General features: G+C 42.6%; 1 protein-coding gene across 1 annotated transcript in view; it reads right to left on the reverse strand.

Moving 5' to 3' along the window:
* Positions 1-739: 739 nt before the first annotated feature.
* Nufip1 (nuclear FMR1 interacting protein 1) overlaps positions 740-27,733 on the reverse strand; it is a 32,125-nt gene continuing 5,131 nt past the window's right edge. Inside the window, exons 6-10 of the mRNA XM_052732713.1 lie at positions 17,875-17,967; positions 15,612-15,796; positions 9,762-9,875; positions 2,949-3,175; positions 740-1,010 (exon numbers count right to left, since the gene is read on the reverse strand). Of these exons, the coding sequence (XP_052588673.1) occupies positions 885-1,010; positions 2,949-3,175; positions 9,762-9,875; positions 15,612-15,796; positions 17,875-17,967 (745 nt within the window). The 3' untranslated portion in view covers positions 740-884. The remainder of the gene's footprint in view (positions 1,011-2,948; positions 3,176-9,761; positions 9,876-15,611; positions 15,797-17,874; positions 17,968-27,733) is intronic.

Here is a 27,733-nt window from a genome sequence, read left to right on the forward strand (position 1 = left end):
ACTCTGAACACACAGTTTGCACTGTGCCTACCATCATACCACCACAACAAAAGCTACCCCCAGCCTCAGCTCAGACTCCAGACAGCTGGGGGACTGTGAACTGCAGTGTTCTTACCATGCTTACAGTTTTCTGCTCTTATGGTTTAGTTACAGAAAACAAAGACATTTAATATTTTTCTGCTGCTATGTTTCTCATGTTTGTATCAAATTAATCTATCACTAGGCTGCATGGTGTTTGATTTAAAAAACTGCTGTTTGCATTGCTGATTTGAGATTCATAAAAATCCTTACATGGATTCTGGCTTGAGATTAGGACAGAATTTCCAACAATTTCTGAAATGGCACTCTACATAATTCTGCCATTTTATACTACATACATTAACAATTACAAAATCAAAATATCAATCAACTCTGGAAAACGATGAAGATGTTCTACATCATGTGGCATCAAACACTCAGCCAAGACGTAATTCTTCTATAAAAACAGACAGATACATCTACCTCATTAATATGCAAATACGCTCCTCTTTAATGAATGAGGAATGAGGAAATTATCTGCACACCAAAGAACTACTTTAAAATAATTTTCTTTATGTCTTTCTATCTTTGATTTGTATAACTGTCTTGTATACTTATGTAAGTGTGAGGTCATACAAACATTCCTTGGGCAAAAGAGGTCATGAGAGGAAAGCTAAGAAGCCCTGCTTGGTTACCACCCCAGTAACACAGACACACTCTCTAAAAAGACCAGCTGTGCATTTATTTGCATATAGCCAAAGGTCAGACTTAAAATCCAAGCTAACAGCCATGAGGCTTACAGTTTCACACTGATCCGGTCTTGAAAAGGTCTTGGTTTTCTCTGCTTATGAGGATGCTGCTCTCTTTCATGCTTCACTTACACCTTCAGTTTTCACAGAATCAGTATTAAGTCCAAAAAAGTCTTTTTTGATGATGTACCGAACACACTGCAAAATCACATTTCTTTCATGTCGAATGTCTGGAGCTAGAAGCTAAAATATACATTAAAAAAGATTAGCTGTTTAAAAATGTCCAAGAAACACAACTTAAAATACTAAGTGTCCCCTCCTAAAAGAAAGAGCACAGAACAGAAGGCAGATTTGTCAAAATACACATTTCCTTTTTCCATTTAACTTACAGCGAAACTATCTTGTTCACATTAGGGCTCCTCTCTAGGGACACAGAGCAAAGAACAGGAAAGCTAACTTAAAAGTCACGACCTTTCCTCTTTACTGGGTGAGTGGTTGTGTGTGGGAGGGGCACGCTCATTGGTGCAGGGGCACTCCCCTGCACACTCGGCTCCTTGAGACAAGAGCACCACTTCAGCACAGGAGTTCCACGGCAGCCTGGGCGACATAAGACTCGATAGCTTTAAAAGACTCTTTAAAAGTCAGTAAGAAATAATAAAGAGGATCCTCCAAATCCAAATCTATAAACGGTAAAAATGAAATGTGTTGCCGGGCGGTGGTGGCGCATGCCTTTAATCCCAGCACTCGGGAGGCAGAGGCAGGCAGATCTCTGTGAGTTCGAGGCCAGCCTGGGCTACCAAGTGAGTTCCAGGACAGGCACCAAAGCTACACAGAGAAACCCTGTCTTGAAAAACCAAAAAAAAAAAAAAAAAAAAAAGAAATGTGTTAAATACAGTAAGAGCTGAAACTAGCACTAAAAACACCTCCACATTCCTTGATTTTCCGTATCACCATTGAAAGCTAAAATTCCCTAGTATCCAGAAAAAGTACGCAACCAAGGAGTCGTGTTATCTGCCAAAAAGGATTTAATTTCATCTGGATGTCTTTCTGATGTCTGTAATACAGATCAGGAGCACCACTCAGTGACCGTCAACAGGATCAGATAAACGTCTGAAAACTGCAGCTGGCTGTATCCAGCAGTTATGGTCACACCACAGAGTATTTTCTAGATCTGACTTAATAAGAAGCAGCTGTGTGACTCTAACCCTGACAGAACAAACAGGACACTCTGGCCACAGCAGAAGCACTCACCTGATAAGCAAGAGACTTCCCAGCTCCACTAAAACTGTTTCTCTTAGACACGAAAAGATTTTTACCTCTGAATAGCATCATTCCCTTCTCAGAAGCAAGACCCAAGTGCTCCCTTTCTTACGGATTCAAGCGTTTAGTAAATGTTCAAATACATAATGCTGGCAAAACCATTAAAGCCAAGACAGATCAAATAAAGCTTAGTCAGAGGGAAGCAAATGGAAATGTGACCTGGAGTAGCACATTCCAGGACTTGTCTGGACATTACTTTTAGGCTGTTTCAAAGGCATTAAAAAAAAAAAAAGATTCATTCATTCATATATTCATTCATTTTCATTTTATCTGTGTGGGTGTCTTGCCTGCATGTATGTATGCATGGGTGCCTGTGAACCCACAAGGGAGTATCAGATACCCTGGAATGGGAGCCATACACAATTGTGAGCCAGCATGTGGTGCTGGGAACTGAACCTGGGTCCTCTGGAAGAGCAGTCAGTGCTCTAAACTGTGGAGTTATCTCTCTGAAGCCCTCAACAGGCATTTGTATTTTAAAACAGAAAATGATTTTCTTCTCCTTCAGCTTGCCACTGTATTTAGCTGTGCTTCCAATGAAAATTTTACCCTCACATCCCTCCTTATCAACAGTTAAACTATACTTATGCTCACTGGTGTTGAGCAGCGAGGGCAACTGTAATTGTTCTGCATATACTGAATACCAGCCATATATATGCCAGACAGCTTTAGAGGACAGTCACATATGAGTCTCCAAGGAACACATGTAGCCTGGAAACACACACAGCACCCCAGTGACCCCACCTTCACTACACACACACACACACACACACACACACACACACACACACACACACACCACCCCAATGACCCCACTTTTACGACAAAAGCGCAGACATCACAGCATGAACAAACACCACTTACCATTTCCAGGAGGTATGGGTGATGTGTTCTTGGTTCAAACAACGGGTGGCAGTAACTCTTTTTCCTCTTAAGGGCCATCTTCCTCAACCCAATCCTCTGGCTCTCCCACTTGGCTCTTGCGACAATTCTGCCAGCTATTTTAACATTTTGTCTTGGACTCTTAGGAGGACTGCTATAGAGAACATGGTTTTCTGTAGGAACATCTGCTTCAGTCTTGATAGGGATTTCTAAGTGTGGTGAAAGACAAACATAAAAAGGTGTAATAATCCTCCCAGCCATAATACTGGCTACCCAATAACTTTTTTAAAAATGGTTTTTCCAGACAAGGTTTCTCTGTGTAGCCCTGGATGTCCCGGAACTAGCTCTGTAGACCAGGCTGGTCTTGAACGCACTGAGATCAGCCTGCCTCTGATTCCTGAGTGCTGAGATTAAAGGCGAGTGCCACCACCGCCTGGCTTAATCTTTTTTTTTTTTTTTTTTTTGATTACTCAATAACTTAAACCCAAGAAGGATTTTTACAACAAGTCTCCACGCCCCAACTAGGTGCTTAAACTACCAAGAACTAAGGAGAGTGCCTCAAGAGTCTAGAGAGCACTCACAGAAGCAGCAGCTTGGGACTACTCAAAAGAGTAACGGACACCAGGGAGCAGGATGTAACGGACAAACCTAGAGACGTTCTTTGGAAAGAGTCAAACCAATGACATGTAAACGAACAGCAGAGGAGAAAGCGATGCTATCGGATGACACTGCAGTAAGAAAGGAAAAAATGGAAGCGTGTGGCCACACATCTCAAGCTTTATCAGCAGACAGTTCTATGTGGATGGCCGGACATGCCGTTTAACAGACAGAAATGGTCAGACCAGAAACCAACAAGACCCAAAATGCAGGCATGCCTCGCCTTACAGTCTGCACCAGCACCACATCCTACCTACCGAGGACGCACACGTGACAACTGTGTACACCAAGTCAAACATCCCAGGCAGAGGATGGATGGAGACACAACACACATGTCTATCAGAAGAGAGCTGCAGGGCTCCACCAGGATCAGAAGCAGACTCCAGGACAAGGACTATTGCCAGGAATAAAGCAGCTTAAAATGCTCAAGGGCTGAATTAATGACGAACACAAACACACGAGGTACAGTGCTCCACACCTGTCCACCCAGCACTGGACAAGACAGGTGGGAAGCTGTAGGTTCCAGTCTAGCCTGGGCTGCATGGTGAGGCCTTGTCTCTCAAAACAAGAACAAAAACCTCATAAAGCATCAATTCTTTTTATAAGAGTGTGTGTGTGTGTGTGTGTGTGTGTGTGTGTGTGTGTGTGTGTGTGTGTGTAAGCATGCACCAGGTCTTCAGGCGAGCTAGTAAGTGCTTTTATCCACTGAGCCATCTCACTGGCTCCACAACAACAGATTTTCTAAAACTTCATGAAACCAAAAGAAGCAATACACAGGGGCCAGCAAAATCGCTCCGTTTCTCCAAGCCGAGTTCAGGACCCAAGTTCGGTCCCTGGGCCCAACATGATGGAAGGGGAAAATTGACTTCTGCAAACTGTCTTCTATCCTCTGAGTGAGTGTACACTACATCCCCCACCCCTCCTTGCACACACACACACACAAATATACAAATCTATCATTAGAGAAGGAAGCTCCAACTCTCAGTAAAGCAGACAGAAAATGAGTGGAGATATAGAGGTCTATCACCAACACCAAAATCTGATAAAGACCATTCTATCCAGTGTGTATTCTTGTCAAGTTCACTGGCTAGTTGTGTTGAGCCATGAGGATGTCTCAGCAAATTGAAAACAAACAAACAAAAACCCAAAACCTAAAAGCATATAAGTTACATCTTTGACTTAAATAGAATCAAATTAAACTAATTAACAGGAATCTAGGTAGAAGTCCTAATATTTGAAAACTAAACAATATTTCTAAATGAGTGCTATTCTAAGATATCCATTCCCTCCCATTTCCTGTCATATAACAGCTACAATTCTTGAAATCTACAGTCTTCCTGTACACCTCTGAGTTAACTGATGGCTGGAAGCCCCTGAGTAGCTTCAGGATGGGTGGGGAGTGGGGACTTGCTCACTGGAGACCAGGCAGATCTTTCAACACACCCTCCAACTCCCAGGGAGGGGAGGGCTGAAGGCAAAGGTGACGCCCATCATGCCTATGCAATGGAACTTTCACAAAAACTCAAGAGGACGGAGTTCAGAGAACCCAGACAGCCATACTGAGGAAGAATTCTGGAGGGTGGTGAGCATAGAGAGGAAAGGACACACGATTCCTTCTCCCATCCCTTGCCCTGTGGACCACTTTACTTGGTGTATATATTGGCATTCTCTGGAATACTCTTTATCTAATGGGCACCTTGACTTCTTGCCAATCACAATCAGATGCACGAGAACAAGACCCTAGGACTTGCAACTGGCACCAGAGAAGGGCAGTGGCGGGAACTGACACTCCCTCCAGGTAGGCAAGTGTCAGAAATGGACCGAAGGTGTGGGAACTCAGTCGTCCATATCGTGTGGGGGACCCTCCCTCACAGTGGTCTGGGCAATCTGTGTGGCCACTGAATGGACACACACACAAAAAAACTGAGTTTGATTCTTTGTCTTCAGAATAACCCGTACACTAATTTCTTAAATTACCAGGTAAGTCACAAAATATTTGAGAATAAAAATGAAAATGTAACGCATCAAGTTTGTAGAATTTGGCTAAGGCAACACATGAGGGCAAATTTAAAGGTTTGATGTTCACGTAAGAGATGAAGAGTCTGAAGTTCAGGCAAATTTCAATAGTGATATACAAAGGGAGATGAAGAGCAAAAATGTGCCGGGGGTGGTGGTGCACACCTTTAATCCCAACATTTGGGAGGCAGAGGCAGGCGGACCTCAGTGAGTCGAGTTCAGCCTGGTCTACAAAGCAAGTTCAGGACTGTTACAGAGAAACCCTGTCTTGAAAAAACAAAAACCAAAACAAACAAAACAACAACAACAAAAACAAAAGAGTGAAAGTGTATGGATTTGAAGCTGGGCGACGGTGGCGCACACCTTTAATCCCAACACTTGGGAAGCAGAGCCAGGCAGATCTCTGTGAGTTCAAGGCCAGCCTGGTCTACAGAGCGAGATCCAGGACAGGCACCAAAACTACACAGAGAAACCCTGTCTCGAAAAAACAAGAGCTAGAGAGATGGCTCAGAGGTTAAGAGCACTGACTGCTCTTCCAGAGGTCCTGAGTTCAATTCCCAGCAACCACATGGTGGCTCACAGCCATCTATAATGAGATCTGGTGCCCTCTTCTGGTGTGCAGGCATACATGCAGAAAGAATACTGTATATGTAACAAATAAATAAATCTTAAAGGAAAAAAAGAAAAACAAAACAAAACAAAATGTATGGATTTGAGTGAAAACCACTGAAAAATAATAAAGAAAATTCGATGAAGCCAGACTTAGCTCCTTGGAAAGATAAATTCAGTAAGTACCCAGCCAAGACTTAAACAAGATAAATGGGACATGGGTGAATATTTAATACATGGAAAAGTGAAAACATTACTGTAATATTACAAGGAATACTACGATTGACTAATTTTATACCAGTTAAATTCAACTCAGAAGGAACAAGAAAGCTAATTAATCCTGTATCTATAAAGGAAATTTAATTCATAATTTAAAACCTTTCCAAAAGAAAAATGCTAGGTTCAGAAAATCCTACAAAAATAAAAAAAAGATGAAAAAGTAAAAAATTCCACACAAACCCTTAAAACAGACCAAATCCACCACGAAAAAAGGAAGGTCATGGCCCAGTTAGTGTCCCATCTGAGCATAGATGCAAACCTCCAACAAAATGTCAGCCAATCAAATCCATCGGTGTAATAAAAGTACATCACACCATTACCAAGTAGATTTTATCCCACAAATACAGGTTCATCCGACACCTGGAAACTGATTTCACAGTATTACTGCAGAAGGGAAAAAATACAAACACTGGACAATTTACAAGTTCTAAGATAGGAGTTTCTACCCCTCCTCTCAAACAGTGACTCTGTATTTATTTACCATGGATCAGTATGGTATGACATTCTCCATATTCAGGTCTTAGGACCAAATGTGGAAATTCTAGGGCATATATTTCAAGCACAGACTTGTGTGTTAGAATACTGGGCTCAAGTCAACATCACTCAAGAGTTTTCTGGCGAGCTACTTATCCCCGCTTACACTCCTTATTTATACAATGGAAACAGTGGTATCCAGGTTAGGAGGTCGTTCTAACTGAGTAAAGCACACAGAACAGGCCTGGCATGGAGTGAGCACTGTATGAGTATTTGCCATGACCACATGAAGATGCCTCTTTAGTGATGAGGAAAAGAGGAAACAGGCCTGCAACCACACAACAGTACAGCTGAGACTCCCTGAAGCCGACTACAGAGTCCAGCACAATGGACAGAATTATACAGTCACAGTATCACTCTCTGTTATTCCTTAACCTTCAGTATTGATCACTCAGCCAAGGACCACAAAGATCAGGAGAAGCAGAGTTTATACAGTCAATTTTCTGTTAAGGAATGAGGACACGGAGCCATTTGTATTTTCCTCTTAACATCTGTCCGCTAACTGTCATATATTAATATAATGTCCACCAATTCAAATCAGTTCTAACTACAGCTACCCTTTTAAATTAAGATCATTCTTTGGTTTGTGGCATTTTAAAGTAGTTCTCAGTTTGGGGCTCTAATCATAGCTGAGCCAGTTTGAGGGGAAAACAACCAGTTGAAGGGAGCTGTATGAAGCCAGGAAAAGTAGCAGGGCAACCCCCACCCCCCGAAACACTCGTTACTCATAATTCTGGCCACCCCAGATTCAAGCATGACCTCTTCACGGCTTCAGTCTTGCCCGAGGGCCCTCTTTTAACCTGTCTAGAAGACAATTAACACAAGACATCTGGGAGCAGCTGGATGGCTTGATGAAGCTGAATTCAAACGACATAAAATAATTCTTAAGCTTTAACAGTACTAAACAAAGGCTTTCTCCTTAAAGCAGGGGCCTTTAAATAGTCAAGATAAAATGAATTCACATAAAAATCTGCTGCGGCTATTAAAGACCCTACATGTCCCTTCCTGTTCAGGGAGACAGCAAATGACACAAAGCAGAGTCTACAAGGGGATGCAACACAGTTGGCTTCTTTCTATTATTCAGTCCCCAGACCTAGATTTTCACGCAGGTTCTGCTACACACCAGTGCTAACAAACTCAGCCTCTCTAAACCCGAGTGTGAGATTTCATATAGCAGAGGTATGAGATTTCAAAGACTTCTAATTTCTTTTCTTCCAGCCAATTAAAAAATGGCGGCAGCCTCCAGTTGAAGACCAGAGTATGCAAAGTATTTATTAAATGTTTCATCTCCAGAGGGATAGAAGAAAGCATTAGTTTACCTTGTTTTTATGGGGTTCATTAACCTGTTAACAGTTTTTTTCCTTATCATGTTATAAATACAACTGATAGGGAAGAAATATAATATGTGTTTAAAGAATAACTCCATCTACCTATCAGTATATGGGAAACAAGAGTAAGAAACAAATACTGTTTTTCTTAAAAGTAAAAGGAGGCAACCATCTGTTAAGGAATACGCTGATAAATCCACAGCAGCTTATATTTCAAAATCCAAGTAGCTTTTAACTACCAGAAGAGCCCATAGCCCATTAATAGCAAAGAATTCCCATGTCACAGATAGATACATAAACCCTAAGCTTTGTATCGAAGCCGGCTCTTCCTTAGTCTACATCCTCCAAGTACACAAACAGTGCTTATCTCAAAGAACTGCTAACTTCACCCAATTACACCCCCTTCATTCTGCATGAACACTTCTCTCTCACTCTTAACAACAGCGCCTACTCTGATCACACAGCTCCATCACAAACACATGAACTCTCTCACAGTAGGAAAGGCCTAAACACAATTACCAAGAAGGACCAGGTTTAGCCAACTATAGGACATTAGTTTACTAAGGACATTATTCACTAAGCACATACATTATTGATGCAAATCTGGGTTAAAACTATACTGTATGAGAGTATTAGCCTATCACAACTGAGTATGTGGCCCTAAAGAGAGGCTGCAGGAGGGTAAACCGGCTTTTTACAACAAAGCCACACACACTATCGTATGTAAAAGTGAAATATGTCTCCTAGGCATGCTAACTTCTCAGACAGAATCTTGTAAGGATTCCATTTCTTCAATCCTTTAAAACAAATAGGTGAGGGCTGGGAAGACAGCTCAGGAAAAAGCTGGGCGTGGTGGCACACATCTGTAACCTCAGTAAGCTCTGGCTTCAGTGAGATCCCATCTCAAACAGGAAGGTGGGAGCAATTTACAAAGACATCCAACATGGACCTTTGGCCTCTGCACACACATCCATGTGCATACACCCACATGCTTGTCCAACACACACTCAAAGTAAATAAATATATCAGGCAAGCCCAAGTACAGGGCCACTATGCATTCCAAGTGAGAAAACTTACATAAACATGTTCTATAAACAGCACTGTGCCCAACAGACTTAAATTTTATTCTATCTTATTTCATTTGATTATTTTTTGAGACCAGGTTTCATGTGGCCCAGGCTGGCCACAAGCTCACTACACAGCTGAGGATGACCATAAACTTCTGATCCTCTGGAGTGCAAGGACCACTATTCATCTCCCACAGGTGTTACAGATATGACGAGGGGCCTTGAAAAGGGATAGGATGCTGCATGCTATAACCGCCCAGCATGAACCAAAGACAAAAAGCATCAGGAGTCGCACCCCGCCTTACCTTCCGGCTCACTCTCTGACCCCGAAACACCGCCGTAGCTGCTCATCAGTGAACACAGCGCTGGTGTCACCTCCTTAGGCACTATAGTCCTTTGTGGTTTCTCCTCATCAGACTCTACGACAGAAGGAAAGAACCATGATTCAAAGAGGAGAGCCCAGGGTGACTGCTACCGTTATAAAGAAAGCTGACTTCTCGTTGTAAGTGAAATAAAAAGAAGTCATTTCTGATGATTTCTTTCATCTTCTCTCCCAAAAAAATTCTAAGAGGGCTAAAAACTTTGTCCTTGTTTTAAATCTTAAGCTAAGCAGTTCTTTACTCCAGGGGAGACAGGGACAAATGTAACTGTACACAGCCTAGCTAACTTATCATACTTTGTGGGATATGGAATTTGGGCCTTTCCTAAATTAATTTACATAATCCCTGATATTACAGGTATCAGGAAAGCCAAAACACTCATTGAGTGTTATTGGGACAAGATCGTTAACTCTGAAAATTAAATTTAGGAATAAATATAAAATTCTACTTTTTTATTGTTTAATATTTAAACAAATCAAACATTTAAAGCATTCTACAGACTCAGTCAAAGAGTTCATTGAAATGAATCTAACCCAAACTTCTAAGAGCTCAATTCAACAAGGCAACATGAGAAGATGGAAAGTACTGAAGAGCCTGCCAAAGGTGAAGGGTCTAATGGCAGCCCAGAAAGCCTCTTGGTAGGCCCAGGACACCACCCATTACATTCATTTTTGGCACTGATCTAGACGAGGCATTAAACAAAGCTGGACCAAAGACAATATACAACTTGTCTACTTAATGAACCAATCGGGCCACAACCACTATGAAGTGCTTCAAGACTGAGCAGTCAATATTCCTCAAGCCAGTCTAGGGAAACCGAAACATGTCACTAGGAAATGTACGTATCTTTTTATGTGAGCACTGGCTGTGAACCTTCACATAAGGTACACATGAGAGATGAAGACTTATCTACCACCCGCACTACCAAAATGTTAACTGATGTATTAACAATGTCTCAAACTATTCCTTGTTGATTTTAAGCTAGATGATTACCTCATCTTGAATATTAATAAGGAGAAAGGAAATTATGCAGTTTCTATATGCACATTATGAATGTTACCACGCAGTCTGTTCCTCCACTGTTTAAATGACCAGACAACATGAACTCTTCCAAGACCTAAAGAAAGAAACCGATCCCATGGCAGCAAAATGTTATATTCTTTAAAAGCTTGATCTTACTTAGATCCTATCAATCCTGCGATTTCATATGGCTTTTATAATTCTCCTGCCTCAGTTTCCTAAGTGCTGGGATTCTAGGGACAGACCCACTCAGTTTTGTTTTGTTTGGTTTTTTGACAAATAACAAAACGGAGAAGCCCTTCAGGGCTCATCAGAGGTCCATGACATCACTGACTTATTACTGGTGATGTTTGATTGCTGAGTGATCTGTCCAGTTTCTCTACTTCTATGAAGTTAGGATCTCCCTCTTCATTATTCCATTCTTGAAATGAGCTTCTAGTGCACACTTCAATTTGAGTATCCACTCAAGTAAAAAGTGCCAGAAAACTTTTGACATGTGTTAAAAGCACCATAGTACTCAGTAGGTGTTTGAGGAACAGGTACTCTGAAGTAGTGTAATTATTTTAAAACAATTATTACTATGTTATTCTAGTGATTATTTTGTATTTCTCTAATTTTTTTTTTTTTTACATATATGCACTGCAATTATTCTCTAAGAAAGATCTGTCCCTTGAGCTGGAGCTATGTGGTCCAGTGGTTAAGGACACTTGCTGCTCTTGCAAAGGACAAGTTTGGTCCCCAGGACCCACATAAAGTGGTTCACAAATGTCTATAACTCCAGTCCCAAGGGATCCAACAACCTCTTCTGGCCTTCATGAGCACTTCATGCACATGGTGTGTGCACATGCATGCGTGTACATACACACACTTTTTGAAAAAGAAAGATCTGTCCCTTTCCTTCATATTTATCTATCCAAATACTTATTTAAATCAATATAGACTCATAGATTTTTACTTTTGGGAGGGATGGCCATAACGTATCATTATGTATTTTGTCATTTCAATTGTTGGAACTTCCTTTACTGAAAATTCATTATAGCACCCTTCTGAGTATGTCTTAGACCGTTCTGTCCTATACTGTCTTATTTACTGGAAAGGCCTCACTATATAACCCAGGCGCTCAGCCTCCTGAGTGTTGGGATCATAGGCATGCGCTACCATACCTGGTGATCTTTGTATTTTTTTTAGAGAACTTTATGACACCATGAGACACTCTAGGCTAACCGTGTGCCTTTTCTGCATTTTTCTAAGATTCTGGTTTCAGGAGAAAAGTATCTGAAATTCACAACTTGAGTGTGTACTAGGTGTACTAGGAGGTCACAAAGCTCACTGCACCCAACCACCTCCCCAGAAGATAAGTGGAAGCTAATGTGCACACAGAACTCTCACTCTCTCTCACACACACATATTTAGGGGACACACCCCAAGTATAACACTTTGAAAGTATACCAGGCATGGTGGGGCATGTATGTAATTCCAGCACTCAAAAGGCTGAGGCAAAAGAACTGTGAGGTCAAGGCCACCATGGACTAGAGGAAGAAATCCTATCTCAAAAACCAAACCACCCTCTCCTAATCTATTACAATAACATTAACTTAAAAATAAGACAGTGAGGGGTTGGGAGGTGTTATTCCAAAATTCCCTGGGAACTGCCTATCAGTTCTCATATAAATACTTTAGCACCCAACCTGAAGACGGTCAAAGGCACGGCACCAACAGATAAAATACTCAAGAAACAAAAAAAGTCCTCTTGTGCTTAAAAAAATAAAAGCAGCTAACCCCAATTCTCTGAAATAAAAATACCATTATAAACAGATTATCAACCAAAATCATGACATCAAATTTCATAGTTAGCACAAAATACTGACTCAAACAGTCGTATTGTTAAAGGTCCATGTTCTCACTGATCAAAAGAAAAAAAAAAGCAGAACTCCCATTAGACCAGTAGTCAGTCATCAATGCCTGCCTGATTCCTCTCTCACACATCAGTTTATGCTCAAACACATAGTTGGAGGGACATGACCCTTCCATGCTCTTTCTTGGCGCTCTTTAGGAAACTGCCCCACGCACATCTCTCTGCATTCTGTCCTTTTAGATGTTGAGAGCGGTTCTGTTATACAGGCATGGTTCACTGAGTCACTGTCCACGGGAGGGCAACTCAACCTTCAGCACCTCTCCCCTCCCTGGAAGTCAAAGTGGCCAGCTCCCATGAAGCTGCTCAGGGCTGCTGGCACCTCAGACTCAGGAAGCACTTTCCTGAAAGTATGAACAGAGTTCTTTGAAATCCCCACTTTTTTTTTCTTTTTAAACTATAGTGCTAAGCAAGCAAAATGTAGGATCCCCACAGGCCCCTCTCCCTTTTAATGATTTTATTTTACGCATAAGAATGAATGTCTGCATGTATGTATTATGCCACATGCATGCTTGGTGCCCAAAGTTGTGAGTATCATGTGGGTGCTTGGAACCAAACTTGGGTCCCCTGCAAGGGCAGCAACTGCTCTTGTCCATGCTCAGCCATCTCTCCAGCCTCCCATAAATCCCTTCCAAAACGAAGATAGGAAAACCTCCCTTGAACAGGTAGTCACTGTCTTACTCAGCAGCTTCCTACCTGGTTTATTTCTACAGCTTCTTTCTATCCATGATGCTTACCCTCCTACTTGACATTGCCTCTAGGAGAGAAACTATCACACTCCCTAGCCCCAAGATTTATAATGAAGTTGAAATTGCAGCCTGGGGATATAGCTCAGTGGTAGATCACACGCCTATCACGCTTAAGGCCCTGAGTTGATCACCATAGGGGGTAAAAAGCATTATATTGGGAGGAAAAACAATCACACACATAACACCTCCCATGGGAACTTTGCTTACACTCTTGCATTTTCAAGAAAGAAATTTAAGGATCAACACTGCGTTAGTTACTTTCCTGTTGCTCTGATGAAACGCCATGACCAAACAAACTTATGAAAGAAAGCATCTAACTGGTTTTACAGTTCTGGAGGGCCAGAGTTCATGAAGGTGGAATGAAAGCATGGCTGCAGGAAGGCTGAGAGCTCACATTGCAAACCACAAGCACGAGGCAGAAAGAACTGGGAATGGCAGGTGGGGTGGGGTGGGGTGGGGTGAGGAGTTTGAAACCTCAAAGCCCGCCCCCAGTAACACACCTCCTAATCCTTCCCAAACTTTCTCACCAACTGAGGACCAAGTATTCAAACATGACCAAGTATTCAAACATGACATTCATTCAAACCACCACATGCACTGAGGATTGTGATGACTTTAACATCTATCTTTTACACACAAAGTCACCTTAACTCAAGCCAGTGACAGGACTGCTCTTCCAGTGCTCTATGGTAAACAGTTGTGTTTGGACAATGAAATACTAACAAGTTAGACTGTCTGTTTTCTAGATACCAGGCTCTGCATGCACAGAAGTTTGAGGCCATTTTACTGACCAGCTACTTTCTAACTCATACAACAAACCTATAAATTAATAAAAATACAATTTATAAAATTTTAAGCAAACTGGGTCCTACCTAGTTGTAGTGGTTTGAATGAGATGTCCCCTGTAAGTCTCAGGAATTTGAGTATTTGGTCCCCAGTTGTTGGCTGTTTTGGGGAAGGTGAGGCAATGTGGCCTTACTGGAGGAAGTTATGTCACTGGGGAAGGGCCTGGGGTTTCAAAAGACTCAGGAGACTTTAAGTTGGGTCTCCCTGCCTCCTGTTTGTGGTTCCACATGTGAACTCTCAGCTGCTGCCCTGCCACCTGCCACCTCCACTCCGCATCACAGATCTAGCCCTCTAGAACTGTAAGCACAAAACAAGCCCTTCCAGGTCTTTGCGCTCCTCCACTGAGCTACAGCTGGAGTCAGGAAGGGTCTTTCTAAAGTCCCTCCCACATCTTTACATTTTTCAGACAAACTCAGACTTCACATTTAGAGCACATAGACAGTACTAGTGCTGAACTATGAGTCGGACTCCTAGGTTCAAGTTCTGGCTCTGCACTAGCTAGCAATGTGAGCAGAGTACACGCTTAGCCTCTGTGCTCTTCATCTCTAAATGGACATAATGCCGCCACACCAAAGGTCCTTACAGGAAAGAACGTGGAGTACAGCAAGTACCTCACTCAGTAAGTATGAATTGTGCTTCATTTTTTGTAGTTGGAGTTTTTTTCCAGTCCCACTCAGGCCCACAGCCGCTCAGACCCAAGTAAACACACAGAGACTTATATTACTTATAAACTGTATGGCTGTTGCAGGCTTCTTGCTGTCTAGTTCTTATATCTTAAATTAACCCATTTCTATTAATCTGTAAGTTGTGGCTTACTGGTACTTTACATCTTGCTGCTCATGGCGACAGCTGGCAGCGTCTCCTGACTCAGCCTTCCACTCCCCAGAATTCTCCTCTCTGCTTGTCCCGCCTATACTATCCTCCTGCCTGGCTACTGGCCAATCAGCATTTTATTTATCAATCAATCAGAGCAACACATTCACAGCATAAAGAAAGACATCCCCAGCAATTTTTAACCATTCCTACTAAATTGTATCCCATTATAACCAACCCAACATTCCACTGTGCCAAGATCTTTTTCCAATCTAACTCAGTCAATGAATTAGCCATCCCCTCATACTTAATGGATCTGAATTTTCCACAGAGGGCTATGAGAACAATATTAGTATGATTGTGTGTGTGTGTGTTGTGTGTGTGTGTGTGTGCATGCACACACCTGTAACTATGTTATTTTCCCATTTAGCTTACCAGAGTCACTGCGTATCAAAGTACCGAGAGGGTCTGCGGATGGAATTTCAGGCTTAGAGTCTCTGGCATGATTGCCTAGTCCAGTGGCTGCTCTCTGTCTAGCCCTACCATTTTTCCATCTATGATGTTTACCAGGACTTCTGATTTTTGCCATCTGGGAATGTCTGGACATGCCTTTCATTTTGCTGGAGGAAGAAAAGAATGGAACAAAAGAAACATGGGTGTGAAATTGACCACTTAGCCCCTGAGACGTGAAAAAGACCAAAGGCTCACATGCCACAACATACATCTTACTCATTTCCAGCTACAAGTTCCCATGAGTGTTCTGAGCCCCGAAATCAGGCCATGTTGTGCCATCATTGTGAGAGCTTAGCTGGCGGCACGTACACACTGTATATAAACATGTGTCTTAGTTTACTAAACTCGCCCATTATTATCTACTCATTTTTAAGGAGCTTCAAAGTTTGCAAAGCATTTATAAGTATGTCACCTTCAGCAGATCCTCTCCACAAGAAACATTCAGGTCCTATGAGCGGAAGGAAGATGATGTCTGATGGATCTACACAAAAGAATGAATCCCTAAACAGGAAGCATTTCATACAATCACAGTCATTAGCCACCCAGTCCATAACTGTGACTCAGCTGTGTCACGACCAAGCCAATGTGACTGACACCAACCCGACCCAAAATGCCAGTGAAAAGTATTTCCTGTTGTATGAGTTTGTTTGTTTGTATTTTAAGGACATGATTAAAAGCACAAAGGCAAGAAAAATTTAGAGGTATATCTCTAATGTATACAAGCCACTCCAAGACAGTATCGATGTATGCAACCAAGTATATAACTCCTGAAAATCAAGGACAATAAGCCCTTTGAGGCTAGAGTGGCAGCTCAGTAGTTAAGAGCACTTCCTTCCCTTCCAGAGGACTAGAGTTCAGTTCCCAGCATCTACATTGGGCAGTTTACAATTGCCTGTAACTCTAGCTCCAGAGGATTATCAGTATGTTTAAAAAACAATTAAAAACAGTCAAACATTTGAAGTGATACCTCACCAAAAGAATATCCACAGAAGATGCTCAGTATTTTTAGCAATGTTACCAAGTGCTGAGCAACATAGAGAGAGATTAGATGCAGTGAGAAGAAGTCTAAATTACCCTAACCACTTGGCAAACTATTAAAGCTCATCATATAGATAACCTATGATATACCATCTGGTACGTGAAAAAATGAAAATGAACATTAACAGCCACAGAAGACATGTAAAAGAAATGTTCATAGGAATTTGAATCCTAATAACCCAAACTGAAAACAATTCATTATCACCAATAGAATACATCTCACAACTGAATTCTATACAATAGTATGAATTTACAACTATACATAGCATGGATGTATCTCATAAAGTAATTCTGAGACACAGAAATCACATTTATTCAAGAATGTATAGTGTATGATTTCATTTACATAATTCTAAGAATAGAAATTGTGATATGAAAACAAAAACAAGGTTAACATTTATGGGGATACACTAAACACGACACAGTTTTAGGGAGCTTGGTAAAGTAAGACATTCTGTATATCAATCCATGTGGCAGGTATGTGGATGCGTATCCATTCGTGTGTGCGCGTGTGCCAGAGAGAGAGACAGAGAGAGAGAATATGAGCGAGAGAGCAAGCACTCATCAAGTTCTGCACTTAAGATTTGTATATTTAAATTATAAGGCAAGCAATAAAATGGAAAAATTCTGAACCAAAAAGTGCAACTAGAGGGAAAGGAGGCTCACACATTACTGACAGAAGAGCACGGTCTGGCAGCCATGACAGATCCACTTCTTATTAATAAGCAACTGGCTAACAGCTTGAATGCCAATAGGGAATTGGCTAAAAGAATCCTGTGGGACATCCTTAATTATGCTTCCTATACATGCCTAAAACGAACATTCTCCAGGGAGGATTTTGATCGTCTGAAGATGCACAGGGCAGACAGCACCCCCACGGTAGAGACTGTCCTATCCCCCTGTGCTATAAGAAGGCTCTCTGGGAAGACTACAGGGAGACAAGGATGGAGAGGACTTGTGCAGAACTTACAACATGTGCAGAGAGTAACAGTATTTTAAGATACAATTCAAACCATTTTAAAGCAAAAGTTCCAGAGCAAGATTCCCGAGTGGGTAATACACACTGGCATGTTTCTTCTCTTACTTTGTAAGCACATGCTTCTAATAGAAAGCTGAGAACACCTATGCGAGCACTCCAAGAACTCACCCATACTGTGTTGTTGTCAAGACTTCTCCTCTCTTTTCCTTTTCAAGCTGTAACTTTTTCTTCCTTTCAATGTTGGCCAGAGTTGGATAGTTTCTAGAATAAAAATAATCAGTTATTATTACAAACTTTTATTTACTTCTAAAATTTAAGAGAAAAATGCAGTTTCTGAGTCAATGTTACTCAAAGCTGTCCACACACTCTGCAACCAGGTAAGGAGTGTATGCTAGAATTTCAACTGCAAAATTCACATATCATGTGCAAACTGCTCTTAATGTACCCACACACAAGAAACAACCTGCCTAGTCAATTACTTTTGCAAAATACATGCTATACACATGCAGACTCACCATGGTATGAGACAGTTCTCAAAAGTCTACTGAGGAGAACAGGAAACGCATAAGAAGAGCTGTAGCTAAGATAAAATATAGTTAAGCACCCAGGAGAGTGGGGCGATTTCAAAGTGTTGAAATCCACAAAGAAAGGGACACGAAATGATCCTAACAGACGGCACTCAGGTGGAAAAGCTTGGGAATTTGTTCTAAGTAAATCAAGTAATACCAACAACTCAAGACCACAGAGAGAGGAACACCACCTAGGGAATTATTTTATATGAAATGTAATTTAACCAAAGGGAATTGAACTACCAAAGGACGTTCATTCCAAAACATGTCTACAAAGTTTGTACTCAATCCAACAGGTGACAGCAAGCTGCAGTAAAGTTCCAGAGGGCTGGAGAGATAGAGGGCTCAGTGGTTAGGAGCACTGACTGCTCCCCAAAGGACACAGGTTCAGTTCCCAGCATCCATCTAGTCTCTAGGTCCTAGTGGCTCACAACCATCTGCAACTCCATTTTCAGGGGACCCAACCCCCTCTTCTGACCTCCCTAGGCAACAGGTACAGAGACATACACGCAGGCAAAACATTCTTATACACGAAATAAGTTAATCTACTGGGCATGGTGGTACACACCTTTAATCCCAGCACTCAGGAGGCACAAGGGGATGGATTTCCTTGAGTTCTAGGCCAACCTGGTCTATACAGTGAGTTCCAGGACAGCCAGTGCTACGTAGAAAGACCCTGTCTCAAAAAAAAAAAAAAAGGGTTCTACACATACACGTGGCTAAGAGTGAGATTAGATCTGACAGCCATGTGCAAACTGAATGGCTTTCTCCGTTTGCTGGCACAGACGTATGGAGCCGCCAGGCCTAGAATCTCACAATGAGACACAAGTCTTCACAACATAGAAAACATGAAAGAGGGGAGCACAGCTCTCACCATCAGGCTGGTGCTATCAGAAACATCAACAAGAGTTCTGCCACTTTCTCTACCTTCTTTTACATGTGTATTACTGGACTGGGGCTGCAGCTCAGAGAGAGAATGCTCAGCAAGCATCTGCCCTAGGTTCAACCGTCAGTATCCTACACTAACATGCATATCTGCATGACTAACTTGAGGAGCACACGCAATGACTCCTGGGGTTAGTTATACTGGAGAGAGGAATGGAAACGGCTTTGGTTAGTGGTGAAAGAATCAGGGAGAAAAGGCAATGAATTTCACTAAGGACAGTGCGAAGCAGGTACCAGCCACAAATAACCTCCATAAATAAGAGACGATGACTGCACATGCTATAAATAAGTGTAATAGGAAAGGAGCAAGGTCATACAAGATGAGAATCGGAGAGCAGTCAGCAGCACATACTTGAAAAAGCAAACATGACCTAAGGCTACACAAGTGGACTTGGATGAGTGTGAGTTCTTCCCTGATACTCAAGACTGGTCAGAGACTGCCAGGATACTTGTGTCAGTTTGGTGGAAAGGCAATGCTGAGGAAAACTGAAACTTGGAAGGGGCTCAGAAAGACTCAGAGATGACTAAGAGGGTGGAAACGAAAACCTCTGTAGAAAGATAAAAGGTGCTACTGCCACCTGTAAAAGATGAGAAGTGATTATAAAACAGCCTTATGTGAGGACGGTCAGCAGCTGTTCTCCATCTGCACACTGAACATGGAGAAGCAGGAATGGGAAGCAGTGTGCGATGTGGAGGCTAGGCACGGAGCTCAGAGCTCCTCAACACCCTCCGAGCAAAGGGGACAGCTCAGTTTCTTAGAGTACATGTGAAAACATTACTGGGGGAAAATCCATTATGTCTTAAGAGTATGTAGTTCCACACGCCGTGACTTGGTGCAGGGCCTCCTGCTAGAGAAGAGCGCTGGGAGGCTACACATTGCAAAAGGCGAGACTTTCAACACCCTTCTCTGTGTTTTGTTTAGTCTATAATCACCCCTTCTCCCTGTACTTCTTTTCCTCACTATCCTAAGTGGATTGGTCCTGATGATAGCAGACACTCATTTCTGCCTCCTGTCCTTGTGTTTCTTTCTTTCTTGGTTTTTCAAGACAGGGTTTCTCTGGGTAGCCTCAGGTGTCCTAGATCTTACTCTGTAAACCAGGCTGGCCTCGACCTCACAGAGATCCGCCTGCCTCTGCCTCCTGAGTACTGGAATTAAAGGTGTGTGCCACCACTGCCCAGCTGTCCTTGTATTTCTTACCTCTGACTTGTCCCTGCCTATGCCTTGGGTCTCCAGTGGTGCCCTTATGGGGCAGAGACCACCTTTGGGAGAAACTATGCCAACCATTACCTCAGCATGCATGATCCAACTTTCTCCTATACTCAAATTACTTTACTGACTTTTTCCCTAGGACTATTCTCTACAGAACACAATTCCTCTTTTCTCTCATCGAAACAAAACTGCTCTAACCCAAGCTTATGCTAATGTATATTTTAATTTCAAAGTCTTCCTGAACGTCAGAGATAGACCATTATTGAGGGGCAGAACATTATTGAGGGGCAGATGCTTCTGCTGGGCGTCGCATGAACTGGGAACACCTAAGTGAGCAATGAAGGAAACAGAACAGCTCCACCTAGTGGACTTCTGCCCAGGGAAGCAGGGGCCACTTCATATACAAGTATCTGTCTCAGTTCAAGAATTAAGATTCACCCCCCCCTTTTTTTTTTTTTTGGCTTTGTTGGGGGAAGCTTTGATTTTAAACACAGTGGGCATCTCCAAATTTGGCTAATCTGAAAAAAATAAAATAAAGATGAAGGAATAAAGGCAAAGATGTAATTTCTTCAGCACTTGGTTTTAAAGCCTGCCTGAGTCCTGGGATTCTTTCACAGGTTTTCTAGCAGAGTGGCTACACGGACATTAGCATTCTAGAATGTCAAAGAACACACTGGCTTCCTCAAGAAGAGCAGCTCTCACAAGAACAGTAACATTCAAAATGAAAAGCATTTTGCTAAACCATTGTGGAATTCACTTTTCAGGGTACACTCTTCAAAAGCTGAGCCTGCAGCAATGTAAAATACATACTTGTATGAAAATACCTGTATGTGACACAGTATCATGTACTATCGATATATAGAATGGAAATTTAAAGATAAAATAAATTGGGGTTGGAGAGATGGCTCAGCGGTTAAGAGCACTGGCTGCTCTTCCGAAGATCCAGGTTTGATTCCCAGCATCCACATAGTGGCTCACAACCTACTGTAACTCCAGTTCCAGGCGATTCAACACCCTTATCTGGCCTCTTTGGGCACCAACCATGCAAGTGACATAAAACATGCACACAGGCAAAACACCCATACACATACACATAAAATAAAAACTAAAATTCTTTCAGTTCTTTAAAAATGTTACTTTTAAAATGTCAAAAAATAGCCGGGCGGTGGTGGCGCACGCCTTTAATCCCAGCACTCGGGAGGCAGAGCCAGGCGGATCTCTGTGAGTTCGAGGCCAGCCTGGGCTACCAAGTGAGTTCCAGGACAGGCGCAAAGCTACACAGTGAAACCCTGTCTCGAAAAACCAAAAAAAAAAAAAAAAAAAATGTCAAAAAATAAAGATAAAATAAATTAAGACTAGGTACCTAGAAATAATATTTCATAATGTTTTTAAAAACTGCTTAGTGAGAGTGTATGTCTTAGAAAGCTATCCAATGAACCAAAAACAAAGAAAGTGTTTCCCACATTCCTTCTTTCCTGCCACCCCACCCCACCTCTCCCTTTCTAGAAGAGGCCTTTCCTTTATTATTTGCAGGCAGACTGGCACAAGGTCAGCCTTCCCACCCCAGCCTCCTGCACCCCAGAACAGGCATCCATTCCCACACTCAGGTCCCACATCCTACTAATGAGTGTGTCACCAACACTGCTGAGTATGTGACAGGACAGGGAGCTGCGAAGTAAACCGTCAAAGCACCCCAAAGGAACTGAAGGTGCTAAACATACCTCAGTACACTTGCTAACGCGGCCCCGTCACAGGTACAAACGAACCCCACCCCAACTGCCACTCCAGTGTCCTCGGGTTCCCAGTCCGTACCTCCACTCCATCACTCAGCACCTGTGCCCGCTCCTTTCCAGCACTTCTGAATACTTGCACCCACACTCTGGAACCCAGAACCAGATACACCTGTCCTCCATGGAACGCTACCAGTAATCGGTAAACCTTGCTCCTGCTCATCCTCTAGTCAAGAGGGTAGAGCTTTGTTTTGAAAAGCAACAAACTGAAAACTGCCACCAAGCACAGTCAGAAACAGCTGCATGGTCTCCCTCTTGGCAATTTTATTTGGAGGACATTCCATCAACTCCACTGCCACTAAAGATGACCAAGCAACCTGCTTCTAGACAATGAGGTCTGAATGGAAATCTAGTTCAAGCTGAAACACACCTATTGCTTTCCTAATGAAAACTGAAAATTAGGCTGCTGCTTCTTTTTTTCCCCCTATCCTGTCTAGAATGTGGGTGTAACAGAAAGATAAATGTGAGCCTTCCGACAGGCAAAATCACAACGGGGCACTGAAGAGCAGTAAGAACAGCTTGTCCAGTGGTGCCAACAGCAGGCACAGTGCCTTCAACTTGTTCTTACGAGGAAGGATGGGCCACTCTGCACTAAGCTATGAAGGCAAGGCTGCTGCTCCATCTTCTGGAGTACATGGTCACTGATGCAAACCCTCCAGCCAGACCCTTCTCTGAATGCTTCGCCTGGTCAACCGGCACAGCTTGAGTTCAAACCTCTCCCCAACACGGTTTGGCAGCTTCCTTTAAAGTGAAGTATATACTTACTACATGACCACCCAACCCCATTCCCAAGTACTTATCCAACGCAAATAAAAGTCATATTCAAAACACAAACTCATACATGAATGTCTATGGAGGCTTTATCAATTCCAAATACTGGAATCTATTCTCAACCGGGAAATGAAGAGAAAACTGTGATTGATATAGCCATACAATGGAACAGAAGAATACTCAGAAATGAGAATGACCTAGTACACACCCAAAATGTGTGACTTCTGACTCTAAAGTCTTCATGGTGTAGGACAGCACTCAGATGACTTTCTGCAGAGGCATATTTGATCAGTGATTGCCCAGGAGTAGGGAGGCCATCATGAAAGGCACGACTGAACTGGGGAAGCAGCGTGGATACTGGTCTTGGTCTACACCTACTTGTGCCAGTGTTCAAATAACTGTGCTTCAAAAGAATAAATTACTTGCCATGTGTATTATCCTTTAAGTGTGGGGTGGGTGGCTCACTTCTCACAGAAAGCCAAATATATTGATGGCACTGCTTTCCAAAGACTCCCTCTGACAAAGTACTGACTAAGAAAAGTATCCTTCGAGCCAGGTGGGGGTGGTGCACACCTCCCAGCACTCGGGAGGTAGAGGGGATGGATCTCTGAGTTCTAGGCAGCCTGGTCTACAGAGTGAGTTCCAGGACAGCCAGGGCTACATAGAGAGCCCTGCCTGAAAACACAACAAAATAAAGAAAAAAAGAAAGAAAGAAGGAAAAGCACCTGTGCCTAAGCATTATTATCCCGATGTGCTAAAGTCAGTGTTTCAATTGCATGTGGATTTCTAGGCCCCTCATATATTTATCCACTAGTTCCCATTAGAGTGAGAGTCTCTGGTTTTGGTGACCTTAGCCATAAGCAGCAAAATGCTTGCCTTCTCAATTACAAAATGCTGGCTTGTGAGAAGGCTTAGTAAGTAATAGCACCTGTGGCCAGGTCCCACGACCTGATCTCACTTCCTAGAAAGAACCAACTCCCTTCAGTTACCCCCTGACCTCCACACACCCACACACATACACACAAATAAAAATGTAAACTAAGTGGAAAGGAAATGATTACCCCTAACCTTCAAGATAAACCACTGCCAAGCAATCACTAAAAGACATGATTTCCACCAACACACGGTCTAAGGCTGCGAAGATCTCTTCAGCACTTGAAAAGCACTGGTTCTCCCAGAAACGTTTTTCCTTGACTCACTTGCTGCATGAACCACAAGGGGGAGTTCTTGAGCCACTTAAGAATGAGGCTTTTAAACAGGGACTGAGGGAATCTAGTACTGAAGACACAGCAGGAGCCAACAGGATGGCTCCAGGGTAGAAGCACCTGCCACCAAGCCTGACAACTTCAGTTGAATCCCAGGAACCCACAGGGCAGAAGGAGAGAACCGACTCTTACAGACTGTCCTCTGACCTCCATGGTGACACGAACACCCCCGCGCGCACGCGCGCGCACACACCTTTAAAAAAAGGAACAAAATCACAGAAGTCTAAATATCAGATACATTACTGATTTCAAACCATGACTATGAATCAGTGTAACACATTTTGACCAAACTTCTCTAAAACAAAGGCACTGTTCAAAACATAACTTAAAAATATGGGTTTCTCCAATTACTTTCTTGTGTACTGAAACAGAATTATATTCATAATGAATATAATTAATGAAATAATCTCAAACCCCATTTACATATAGTAATATTACATGCTCCCCTTTTATCCTAGGCACCAGGTGATATAAACAGCCACATAAAAGATGTCCTTACCTCTCCAATACTTATTCAAGAATACACAATGCAAAATCGTTCTCCAATGGGACAGTACTGCATATCTACAGTAAACAGGCTGAGAGAAGGTCATATTTAAAGACGGGAAAGGCTTTCCTGTAGACTCAGGATGAGTAAACAGGCCCGAAGGGCAGGAGCTCTGGGCTGAGGCAGTAAGCAGGAATTCATGGCTGCAGAAGCTCACCTCTCTGTGACAGAAGCAGCATCATGACAAAACTAACGTATCAAGAGCTCAGCTGGACCCAGGGCCTTCACTCTCGGCACTCAAGAGGCAGAAGCAGGGGGATCCCCGTGAGTTCCAGGACAGCCAAGGCTGTTACACAGAGAAAGCCTGTCTTGAAAAACGACAAAAAACCCAAAAACCCCACAAAGTTCAGCTGGCTGAGCGACACAAGCTTATGATCCCAACACCCGGGAAGCCGAGGCAGGACTGGCATGAGTTGGAGACTAGCCTGGTCTACATAGTGAGTTCCAGACCAGCCAGGGCTGTTAGTAAGACCTGTCTAAACAAGCCCACATTTAGAATCCTGATTACCAATTCTGTTGTAGGATATTATTTTAAAGTGTGTTACTTTTGTTTATGTTGCATTTGTTTAACCCTGTGAAGTTGTGTTACTATGGCTGTCTAAAACACCTGATGGTTCAATAAAGAGCTGAACAGCCAATAGTGAGGCAGGCGAGAGAAACAGGTGGGGCTGGCAGCCAGAGAGGATAAACAGAAGGAGAAATCTGGGAAAAAGAGAAAGAAGAGCTAGCGGCCAGAGAAGGAGGAGGACATCAGGGGCCAGCCACCCAGCTACACAGAGAGCAACAGAGCAAGAGTAAGATTTACAGAAGTTAGAGAACGGGAAAAGCCCAGAGGCAAAAGGTAGATGGGATAAATTAAGTCAAGGAAAGCTGGCAAGAAACTAAGCCACGCTAAGGCCGGCATTCATAATTAAGAATAAGCTTCTGTGGGTGATTTATTTGGGAGCTGGATGGTGGGTCCCACAAAAAAGACAACCAACAACAAATTCTATGAGTTTTGGCATTTTGGCTAAGAGAAAGTAAGTGTAACAAATAAGTGTAGTAAGTGTAACAATTATGCAGATCTCCGTATAATCACAATAACAACTACAAGTGAACACCTCACTTTCTACCAGAGGAGAACCAAGTACAGTAAGCCCTGAAGTTCTCACTGGTCAAGTTGCCCCTTAAGCAGCCTGCGCCACCTGTTCACCTACAGAGGACATCACAACGGTGTGGCTTTCTCAAGAGGACTTAGCGGGAGCTCAGACTCTGCCAAGGGAAGGACAATGGAACCAGGGAGCTCAGACACTGACAAGGCTGATGTGAAGACCACAAGGAGCTCACTGCAAAGATCAGAGCTTTGGATGGGGAACCATTTTCATGTCCCTCAAGAGAATTAAAGGATCAGGAGTTCAAACACAGCCTGTGCTATCGAGTGAATCAATTTAATTATCTTTCTCAAGCTCTAAGACTAGCTTCCTGCCAGGCTGGAGGGGAAAGACCTGCAATCTAGCTACTCAGAAGGATGAGGAAAAGGATCAGAAGTTCAAACACAGCCTGGGCTACTGAGTGAGTCAACATCAGCCTGGGTAATTCAGGGAGTCCCCGTTTTAAAAATAATTTAAAAGAGAGGCTGGAGAGATGATTCAATGGTTGAGAACACTGGCTGCTCTTCCAGAGGACCCAGGTTCAATTTCCAACAAATACACCGTGGCACACAACCATTGATAACTCCAGTTCCAGGGGATCCAATGCCTTCTCTGGCCTCCTCAGACACCGAGCATACATGGTGCATAAACACACATATCAGTAAAACAGACACATAAAAGATTAAAAAGCATTTTTAAATTAAAGACAGCTAGGGATTGTAGCACAGTGGCAGAACATTTCAATCCCAATGCTACAAAATGAAAAAATTTAAAACCAATTACTTGTTTTCATATCTGACTTTCCTTCCTCTGTTAATTCTAGGAAAAGAGTACTGTGGTGGTTTGACTGAGAATGTCCCCCGACTCAACTATGTACACACTTGGCCCCAATTGTGGCACTGTTTGAAGAGGTTATGGAGCCTTGCTGGAGGACCTATGTCTCTGGTAGCTGACTTTCAGGGCTGATAGCGTCGCCCACTTCTAGCTCACACTGTTTCCTGGTTTACCACCAGAAGATGATCAGCTGGCTGCCGGCTGCCTGCTGCCATGCCATTCCTGCCGTCATCGACTCGAACTCCCTGGACCTAGACCAAACTAAACCTTCTTCCCTAAGTTGCTTCTGGGTATTTTATCAAAGCAACAGAAAACAAACTAATACGAGTAAGTGATTCTAAGTGCACCTTTTCATCCTAATAGTTCCACCTCAGTCTTCTGCTACAGGATCAAATACACGAGGAGAAAGTAAAATGGAGTTCTGCGCAGATTCTTCCCAAGTACACTGTAGCCAGACATCAACTATGCTGTCTCTGCTAATATATGTAAAGGCACAAGTTACACAGTAAGGCTCACATCTCTTAAACATTAATTACAGGGATGAATTCCTGGACTTTTTACAGGTAAGGACAAGTACATGTACATCCTGTTCACTGCTGTACTCATTCTGCCTAGCACAGAAGTCATTCAGCTGTGTGTTTAAACAACAAAAAAACATAGCAATGTATTACAACATTTAACTATCATTACAAGCCCATTATTGCCCCAGCCACTGAACATCTAGTAGGAAGCATGGGAGCTCTCTTTGGAGTCCATATAGCCCCTTTATGGCACAGCTCTTATTTAAATGGAAAGTTCCTGTAACTCTTCCCCAAACTACATCCAATAGCCTTATATACTGTAGCTTTCAGTTCTCTTTCTTAGTGTTAGCATTACGAAATAATTCAATGGACTTCACTACCTAATAAAGATGTTTATTTTTAAACCATCAACTAACACTATTATTCTCATCCATAATGTACCACT

The sequence above is a fragment of the Peromyscus californicus genome, unplaced genomic scaffold (assembly GCF_007827085.1).
Source record: "Peromyscus californicus insignis strain IS unplaced genomic scaffold, ASM782708v3 Scaffold_12__1_contigs__length_115047231, whole genome shotgun sequence".
Lineage (NCBI taxonomy): Eukaryota > Metazoa > Chordata > Mammalia > Rodentia > Cricetidae > Peromyscus > Peromyscus californicus.